The sequence below is a fragment of the Gavialis gangeticus genome, unplaced genomic scaffold, assembly GCF_001723915.1.
Source record: "Gavialis gangeticus isolate Ggan-Ray unplaced genomic scaffold, GavGan_comp1, whole genome shotgun sequence".
Classification (NCBI taxonomy): Eukaryota; Metazoa; Chordata; order Crocodylia; family Gavialidae; genus Gavialis; species Gavialis gangeticus.
The window spans coordinates 198,461,993-198,472,493 of record NW_017729032.1 but is presented as its reverse complement, the minus strand read 5'-3'; the positions used below and the strand labels follow the sequence as shown (position 1 = coordinate 198,472,493).

Genomic DNA, 10,501 nt, shown 5'->3' with positions numbered 1-10,501 from the left:
AGGACCTCAGTGCTTCTCCAACTATTCTCCTTAGCTCATTGAAGTCTGCTTTCCTGAAATCTAGGGCTGCTGCCTTGCTGTAGGCCTTTGCCACCTTGCGCTGGATGGTGAATTCCAGCAGGCGATGATTGCTGTCGCCCAGGTGGTCTAGCACCTGCAGTGCCCTCACCAGGTCGTCGCCTGTGGCCAGCACCAGGTCCAATAGGGTGTCTCCCTGGTGGGGCTGTGCACCTCCTGGGTTAGATGTAGGTCCTGCATTTTGGCTAGGAACCTACATGAGCAGTCAGACGTGGCTGACTGCTCTTCCCAGCAGATGTCTGGAAAGTTCAGGTCACCCATGATGACCATGTCTTTTGACCTAACTACGTTTGTAAGCTGACTGAAGAATTCCTGGTCCAGCTCTTCCCCTTGGTTGGGTGGTCTGTAGTAGACCCCCACCATTAAGTCTCTTTCCCCTTGCCTGTCTTGTATTCTAACCCAGAGCGCTTCCGTGTGCCCCTCCTCTGACCCTGTGCTACTTGATGAGGATGTGTATTCCTCCTTAATGTAGAGCACCACACCCCTACTTTTCCTCCCTGTCCTGTCCCTCCTGTACAGTCTATAGCCCTTGATATTCACCACCCAGTCGTGCATTGGGTCCTACCATGTTTCAGTGAGTCCCACTGTGTCTGGGTTGGTGTCAGCTAGCAGGAGGTAAGTTCCTCCTGCTTGTTTCCCATACTACGAGCGTTTGTGTAGAGGCATTTGAGGCTTCCTGAAGATGTGTGCACTGGCCCCCTAATCTCAGCATTGCCCTGGCCCCTGTTGCTTATCTGGGTATTTGTTCTGCTCGTTGGCCTAGGTTGGGCTGTGCTTGTGGGTGCCGCTTGGTTTAGTGGTCCAAGGCTTCCTCCGCCCTCATCGTCCCCCTTCCCCCAACAAGCCTAGTATTTTTCTGGGCTTAGGAGTCTAGAGCTAGGACAATTCCTTGATGGCTTCCTTAGGAGGTGTGGAGGTACAAGAGGTAGAGCATACAGGTAGTGAAGAAAATTGCAGGCAGTTTTTTCAGTTACTTTTTAGAGAAGTGAGGTGTTTACCTTTGGCACAGGCAGTTCTGTTATTTGACGGTTTAACTGAACCACAAAAGAAACAAAGGTTTAATAGCAGCTAACTATGTTTGTAAACTGCTAATAAGTGCCTGGCAATTTGCATTTTATTGTACCTTAATATTAAACTACCCAAAATTCTGTATTTTGTAGACCACAATGGGATAACACACAACAGTGCAGAAACTATTTTGCATCCCTGTTATGATCCAGGATCAGTTTCCCACAGTACCTCCTCCAGTTCCTTTGGCGCAATTACTAGCTCAACCTATGAAGATTCCCCTTCAGGTACAATGACACTGAATGTCTATCTGTATACATGTAGTTCTCACTACAGTTTTTCTGCTCATTATTTTAATGCTTATATGAAAGACTTTTCTTAGGAATGTTTCTTTTATTTTGCCCAAAACTTTTTGTATGTATGTAGCCTGTGACTATTTAGGAAACTAGCCTGTACTGCCTTAGCCGGAGACTGATGCCTGGAAGGGAGAATACATATTGGACTTTCCTGTCTTGCTGAAATTTCTTTGAGATAAACATCAGGCTAACAAATTACACAGCACGTCTAGGGGTCTTGTTTGTACAAAATAATACTCCCTGTTTACATAACTGTTTTCAGAATGATAGCCATTTCCTAGGCAAGATTGAGAGAGGAACATTAGCTGCTGTAGTTAGTAAACTAATACTATATTTGTGATGTGTGGTGATATTGTGCCAACAACTGGTTGAAAATTTTGGATGATGTTCTTATTCACATTGGGTAGTACTGCATGGCTGGAGCTCTTCCACTGATATTAGAGGTAAAGTCCTATTCGTTATAGATGAGAGACAGGCATTGGCCCCTTGTAAGGTTATTGTGCAAACGAGTTCTAAAAGTTAGAAATTCCTGAATATTCCCCAGTGCAAAATGCATTTACAGTGTAGTAGAACTTCACATGTGGCTAACTTAAGGTTTTAACTAAATCATATGACAAGATTTCCTAAACATATTTAAAACTAATATAAATCAAAACTAGTGTACATCAAAACAAAAACTACACAGTGGATATTTATATCCTTCATATGAAAAGTATAAATGGATTATTTATGAAGTATGAAGATTAAGATGATGATGATAAAATACTTGTATTTAAAGAAACACTGCAGTAAGTAGTGTAGCAAAGAAAATGTCTATTACCGTGTCACTAGCAATTGTTGGCACTGGATTTATGACCCAGATACCCTGTTCCAGCTAGACCCAAACCCTAAGACCAACCAGAATTTCTTTCAGTTGATAATAGGCATATTTTATTGATACACAGTGATAGATAAGAGTAATGCAGGCAAAGCAAACAAAACAATCCCTCTGATTCTACTTATTTACCAGGCCAGGGCTCACAGAGGGAAAGCTATGCCTAGCCAGTATGCTAGCTTGACCCTGTGGTTCTTTCTTGAATGTCAGATATCAGCAGATTGGAGCTCAAGGGTGGAGGCCCATCCCTCCCTCCCCCCATGGGGTAGGCAAGATGGGCCTGTGGTTTGTCCTCTGCCCATGGTGGCCTCAGGTTCCTCTCAGGACCTTCTCCACCTCCCAACAGAGTGGGGGAGACAGGCTGGTGGTGTGTCCTTCCATGGTGGCCTCCAGATCCCCCTTGCTGCTCTGAAAATCTTTCCTTCTGTATTCTTTTCCTCCTGATGAGTCTTCATTTTTGGGTACCATTTATTAGTTTCCCTATGCTTGTCATACTTTCTGTTCTGTCAGTATATTTCTTTGCTTCCACAAACCCATCATATGCATACATCTTAATTTGGGCATTTATCAGTGTCTTAATTTGGGCATCCCCGATCTCCTAATTTGGTCTGTCCACCAAAACCTGAAATTCAAGGGGCTTTGCAGCTGGTCACTGTGACCTAATGCCAATGCTGCAGAGTCAGCATTATTATGTATCTTTATGGCTTTTCAGGGAACAGTGTGTTGGATGTCTTCAATTTCCCAGCCTGTTTGTCTGCTAGCTTCAGACACAGTGGTTGAGAATGTGAAACTTTGTCACAAACAGACGTTTAAGAAACCAGTTAACCCTTGCTGTTACCCTGAACTATTGTTCTAATATATATCTATTCTGCCTACAAGCCAATTTCTAAAAGCAAATCATCAAAATATCATTTTCTAGCCATCAGCTATCACATTTCAAATGATTTTCTGAAGCACCAAAGTAAAAATATGCAAAATGTGAACCAAAATAAGAATATGCAACATCTAGCCCCCAACACCATGTCATCTGGGCTGTAGAGTTCTCCATTAGTCCACAGGGAAAACTCACAGGCTATGGTCTTGTGTACTAGGTCTGGCACACAGGGCAGCACGGGACCTTGATCCCAACTCTTGAGGCATGATGGAGGCTGTGTGCTAGTCAAGACAGTGAGGACCTGATCCTGGTGGACAGGGTCTGATCTGACCTGCACTCTGATCTTGTGCCACTTAGCCTGCAGGGCCAAAAAGTTGAGCACCAGTGCAATATAGCAATGCTATATAAACCAGCTACATCTGGTTTTTAGGGAAGTAGGGGAGTTCAGTAGCCATATGCAGTAAGCAGATATGAAATAGTCTTATTGATATTATTCCAAAGTGAAAAAGTGAATTGGTTGATTTTGCATTAGTATACCATTAGGGAGGAGGGGTATATGGAACTTTCCTGGATTGTAAATCAAAATCTTTCTGAAGTATTACTATGCACAAATGTGTGTGTCTTGCTTGAATGGTCTGTATTTAACTTTTCCTGGTTGTACAATAAAAATGTTTTGCTTTTTAAAATAAGGATAAAATAAAGAAATCTATTTTATGTTTGCAAAAACTTGTATCCTTTTCACTTGTATCAGGATTGAAAATATAAGTCAAATTTTATTTTATTTTATTCCCTTACTGCATGAACAACATTTATATTTTTAAAAAATACTGTTTTGGTACTAGAAAATGGTGGGAAATCTTTTGAATAGTTTTTTATGTTATTCAGAATTGGAAAATGCATTTGAAAATGGAAGGGAGAAGAATGATGAAGATGCCAGCCAAAGAAAGGGGAGAGAGAATACATTTGAACAATCTCTTTTTCCTGATGAGGATAGAGTGGAATCTGTCTTCTTTCAGAAAGTCCTAACTGCTGTTCAGAACTGGTTTACTCTCTTCGGCTGGTCTAAGGGGCCGAATCCTATTTCTATTCCCTGTTCACTAAGACGGTAATCATAATTCTCATTAAAAACCTTCCTTAGGAAAATTCTACAGAATAAAGTATTATATCTGACCCTTTTTGGATGCAGTTTTAAACAATTTCATATTAACAAATGATCATTGCATAGGCTAAAAACCATTATATATAGATTGTATTTAGAAGCAGCTCTATTTTGTAATAGCAATTGGACAATCTTGAGTGTCCATGTTATATACCATGTAATAAGTTATCTTTGGTATATGAATAACTAATTGAAGTGGGTGAGACTTACTGTATGTCCCTTTTAATGAGAATGCTCTATAATGCATGCATGTTACAGTTTTAGTAGAGAAAGGCTTTTTATAAAATCTTAACATATAAATAAAACCAAACACATTCCCAAGAAAAGGGCCTGGTCATCATCCCTGAAATGTCACGTCATTCAGTCATTGGCTAAATCACTTCAGCAGGTCCTAGCTATTTTGCTAATACATAAGGAAAGGGGCACTTTCTTATGCAGTTAGGAAATAAATGCATACAGGTTTATGAACTTGGTGAAAATCAGAACTTTAATTTGTACTTGGCAGGAAGTGAAGACTAATATAAATTTAGTGGTTATTAGTAGTCTATCCAATTTAAAAATACTGGGTTATCATAACAGCTCTATAAAAACTAAAGTACTGCATATTTTATACTGCATTCCTCTGTTCTTTCCTAAATGACTTATTAAGGAATTCACCACTGCCAGTTCTATAATTGCTTTAATGTAAGTCTGTTTTATGTAAATAAAAAAATAGAGTTGTTTTTCCCTTCCTTAGTGATATATGTAAAGTTCAGATGACCTCATCCCAAGAAAAGGGTTTTAAACAAAATCTTGGCAAAGACACTAAGACTATTTATGACATGCTTCTCCATCTGAGTGGACAGCTATTACCAGGAATTACTACAAGTCAGTCATTACCCTCTGATCCTCTTGAGCGAGTGGTACAGCTCCACTGGCAGCATTCTACAATGCTCACTTTCCTCAAGTAAGAATATATGTATGAATGATAAATACTTAATTGCTTACATGTCTCTTGTTGTTTTAGTAGTTCAGATACCTTTTTCAGATGAATAATATGCTATTTTAGAACTGTATTTTGACAGTAACTTTTTGCTCATGTCATCAAAGTTTTGTTTATAATTAGGTACAGTGAACTTGTTACTGATGTATTCTGCTGAGAACAACCTTCCATTTGTTTTTCCCAAATGAACTTGGTGCACTGATGGTACTTGCAGGAGAGCCTGTTCTTTGCTGACCTTAGGAATCATGATGAAGGGAATCCTTTGGGTATATAGGGACCAGACCATAGGTCAGCCAGCACCTCAAATTGTGCTCTGAAAACCACTGGAATCCAGTGCAGACTGTGGAACACTGGAGTTATATGCTCTTGATGACCCTCCATTCTTGTTCTAACCAGCTGCAGCTAGGTTATCAAGTGTAGCCCCAGGTTGAGCTCATGGTACTAATCTAGCCTGAAGGTTACAAAGGGAAAGGAGAATGCGGATTTCATAGCATAGATGGTTGAGGGGAGGCAATCAATTGGCTCAGCCAGGACAATACCGTTCTTATACCTGCAGCTGCAGAGAGGATTATGTTCATTATCATCATGCTCAAGGCAAATAAATCCTAAAGGAATATAGCTGCCATGAAAGCAAATCAAATCAAAGTACAGGTAAGCCCTTACCGTAGAGTGTACCATTGCAGACTTGGGCACGGATCATTTTATCATGCCAGAGAAGCTTTTGTTGACCTTAAGGTTACTGACTGTATCATGGGATAGCTTGCTGATCCATTGTGTTTCCATGTCAATAATATGTCTATACCAAGAAAAGATACTAGAACTGAACCCATCCCAATGGGTGGCTTACCTGTGAATATCCTCATTACTAATCTTATCCTGTCATGATGATGTCAAAATCTTGTGATACAGATGGCAAGAACTGAAAAATGCAGTCCAGTGTTCTTTAGCATCTGTTGGGACCCATACATGGCCATCTAGTAATATTTGCATAACTATCCTAATCCATCAGCCACACAGTACTAAGCAGTGTTGTTTGCGAGATGAAGCTTTGTAAAAATAGAAAATTGTGTTGTTTATGTGCCATTAATTCAAGTATTTCTGTTCCATTATAGACCTGTTCTTTCAATACTTTATTTTCCCAGAGAGGCTGAGTTGCTTCAGTAGATTCTATAAACTTAGTCAAGCACTCAATCAAAAGCTTGATGGACGTTTATAAAAAGTGTTTTACACAGCTTGTTACATTTACTCATTTTCACAAAAAGCTGGTCAAACATACTGTATTTTCTCAAATATAAGGCAAGGCTTTTTTTACCTCCTAGTCAGCTTGGGGAAAAAAGCCCTTCATATTGTATTAGCATACAAGAAAACCTCCCTCAATTAATATATTGCCTATTGTTAAACTTCTGCCAGAAGCAGCATTTGCTCAGTAATGGAAATCAACTATGAAATTGATTGAATGCAGCTCGGACTAAACATGTCTGTAAAACACATGGCCAATATTGGGCAAACATACTGATGGGAACTATTTTTATTTATTTTTTTTGGCCCTTAAAAAGCAATGGGTGAGTGTTCCCCTCCACAGGGAATTGGCACTTGGCTTGGAGGTACTGCAATACCAAGCCAGCAGTGGGAGGGCCAGAGCCAACCCTGACACCTTCCCCATGGTGCCAGAAATGCTTGATTGTAGTCAAAAGGCCCAAAATGCTAATGGGAACCTACCACAAGGATAGATTAGTACAGCCCATTTCAATAAGATCTGTTGCCCAGTGTGTACAGTCTCCTTCAGCACCAAATCTTTTTCAACTCATGGTGAACCACTACATTCAATACATTTCAACTTGCTCTTTACTCCCAAAGCTGAGCAACACCTTCCTTTTCTGTTTTTAATGACTTGTTTCTTCACCAGCCTTAGATATTTGCTTATGGTTGCTAGGCATTTATGTAGATGTGAGGCTCTGTTGCTCCTGAGATCCTCCATATAAATTTTTGGAGGATCTCAGGACATGTGACAAGAACACCCAGTTCCAGTTGTGAATGGGGGGAGGGGAGGGAGGCTTATTAGTATATAGATCCTTTGTGGACTGGTATCTGGAATATACACACATCCTGAGCAGTGCTGGGCTGTGGGTTGCCATGGGTTGAAACACTATTGACTCTACTGAGGCACAACTCAGTGAACTATATGAGAAATCATTAACCTTTTGGCTTTGGACTAATATCATGCATACTTCATATGTAGTACTTCTTGACGGCTCAGATTAAGTGTAGTCTATGTTTACCTGGCTAGGGAAACACCGTGACCACGGAGGTGGTCTTCCTAGTCCCACTGGGGAAGACTGCTCTCCTGGCATGGGTAGTACCTGCCAAGGTAATGTATAGTAAACCTTCCACTTAGCTGCTGGAGTGGGAAGGTCTTGCCTTTAACCCCACTTTATGGACGTGGGAGACTCCTCCCTGGCTTGCCCCTGGGGCCTTATGGCTGAGAACAAGCAAAACTTGGGGGCATCTTAACCCCAAGCCTCCAGGCTTGGACCTGCAAGTAGGATGCCCACCAAAGGTTTTGAAAACATCAGAAGCCCCAGATGGGGGTGGAGGATGCTTGCCGGTAGTAGGGCCATGTATGGTTCTGGACTGACTCTCTTGGGTTTGGAATTTGTTATGGCTAATGTGGCTTGGAATACAGAAAATTTTAAATGTATATGTACATATACACATATTAAATCTAAAATTTTCTGTGTATGTGTATGTAGTACTCATACTACATATGATTAGGTGCCAAAGTGCTGCTCAGAAGTGTGTTTATGGAGTACCTGTGCTGAACCTTGCAGCAGTTTGTAAAATAGGTAAAATGCATCAATGCTGGATGACCCAAGTCTCTAGGTACCCATAGTAACTTGCCTAAATGCAGTTTACTACAGTATGTTTATTTCAAAGGCAGTATTTTTTTGGTTCCTTGCATTACAAATGTATTCCTCCTGATCCCCGTCTCCCAGCCGCCCCAACTATGTCCCCTGCTGTAGCAGTGGGAGGGGGACAAATTCAAGACAAACTTCTGATAATTAGATTCTATACCTAAAATATATAACTCATTTATAAATTTTGCATATATAGAATCTTATTATTGGGAGGGGGAAGGGGGTTTGTCCTAAATTCAGGGTCATCATAGATTTCAGTAACATATGGTAATACCACATTGATAAAGGAAGAACTAGGACTAATGCTGCACTGAAGATCCTGGCCACTGCTATGAAGTACACAGGAGATTCACCTGGAAACAGACTTTTTTGGACCTAACAATAATAATATGGTTTCATAGATGTAGCCTTATCATCTTTTCTTAGAGGCAGAGTAGCACCTTTCTTCTCATGGAATGCTAGATGGCATGGAATAGCCCATACAGTAGTGGCATAACAGTGCTCTTGACAGCCTTCAGCAAGGCAGGGTTGATGGTTCAAATTCATGATGTCTTCCCAGACATAAATTTGTAGACTACATTTTGAATCTGTTCTTGGTTGAAAAAATGGGGTTCTACTGATACTTCCCACCTCTCTTCAAATGGAAGAGAGACAGTAGGCAGTGAACAATTGAACAATGTCTTAAAAGTAATATTCCTATCAATACTACTGATATTGCAAATTCTGGCTAATGCTGCCATCCTCATTTTTTCCTTGGCGGGTTAGGGTTGCCTTTCACTACAAATGCAATTAAAAGTTGTGGAAAACATGTCTAGTTGCTGCCTCTGTAGATCAACTGAATGTCTTATCTTTCTAATACAATAATTTCAAAATGTTTTGAAGACAAATCTGTATAGCCTTTGCTTTTGCTTTTGACAAACGTATCCTTGGAATACCCAAAGTGTAGCTTTATTTGTTTTCCTTAGTGCCAACTGTGAATATCTCTTTTCTAAACTATTATGGATGTTTGAAGAAGCATCCATAATAGCCCCAGCACCAACCTGGCAATAGTACATATTCATTAATTGAAACAATGCCATTCCTATTAGATGAAAAAGGAATCAAGATTTATGTTTCTGTGCCTCAACAGCCTTGAACAATATGGAACTGAAGACCATTTGATAGCTTAGCTACAGCAAGAGCTTTTGAATAAATTGGACTATTGTTGGTTGACATTGAAGTGAAGTGGCAATTTATCAGTAGAAACTGATAGTCATTGTCAAATTCAACACCTGTAATGATTGACCTTTCCTGATTATTAATGAGGACTTGATCAATACAGCCCTTGAGAGAACATCCAGGCCATGCCATGCCTGCTTGAAAATCTTTGGGAAAAACAAGTCAGATATTAACATATCATTGGCAAGGTCGATGTCCAATAAACTCTGCCTGTTCCAGTTCTTCTGCTTCAAAGTTGTTTTCTTGTCTAGGTATTGCTATCCTTTTCTTCCTGTGCATTTACAGGTCACCAAATATCATGATAATTGTTGTTTGGATATGATTAAGGACAACCAGAAGTTGTTCATAACAATTATGTGCAGTTAACCTTAGCGGTGTTGGAACTATATACAGCAGTGATAGTAAGATGTTCACAGACACTATGGAGTTGAAAGCTAATGAGTCATTTAAGAATTGACTGGTATCACTGTAATGCCCATAGGGCATGAAATAAATGTTCAATTTGCTGAAGCTTCTGAGACCACCCTGTGAATAGAAGCATATGGACTTCAGCTTCCTTTTCGTCACTTTATGGTTGGTGTACTACACATAGGAGGTTGATACCAATATTCAGATTTCCAATCTGTTCAACAAGAAGGGTGACTTTATCAGTTTTGAACATTCCACGAAAAAGTTTACCTCTGTTGCCAACGTTCAGGATACCAGGATGTCTTGCTGCAAGGTTTCCTTGGCTCATTTCACCTCAGCAATTGTAATAAACTTAGCCATTTCAGCTAAATATTGACCAGATTGTTGCAAGTATGTGATTGCAATAGAGCCAACTTCCTGGTGTATGCAGAGGGACATCTGTTTTGTTATGTACTGTTACAGTAATAACCCTAATAGAGAAGAATCAGTGTATTACAAACATAATGTCAATACCATCCTCAATAAAAAAAAAAAATCCAATCATCATCTTGACATTCATTTTTGTCATTTGTCTGAGGGTGAAACCAATTGGTGTGGAGATGCGGGGGGGGGGGGGGGGGGGGGGGGGG

General features: G+C 40.2%; 1 protein-coding gene across 1 annotated transcript in view; it reads left to right on the top strand.

The window, feature by feature from the left end:
• The window catches only part of LOC109302303 (cilia- and flagella-associated protein 47-like), a 354,798-nt gene that overhangs the window by 197,096 nt on the left and 147,201 nt on the right, over positions 1–10,501 (top strand). The window contains exons 28-30 of the mRNA XM_019523865.1: positions 1,239–1,373; positions 4,076–4,295; positions 5,086–5,295. Of these exons, the coding sequence (XP_019379410.1) occupies positions 1,239–1,373; positions 4,076–4,295; positions 5,086–5,295 (565 nt within the window). The remainder of the gene's footprint in view (positions 1–1,238; positions 1,374–4,075; positions 4,296–5,085; positions 5,296–10,501) is intronic.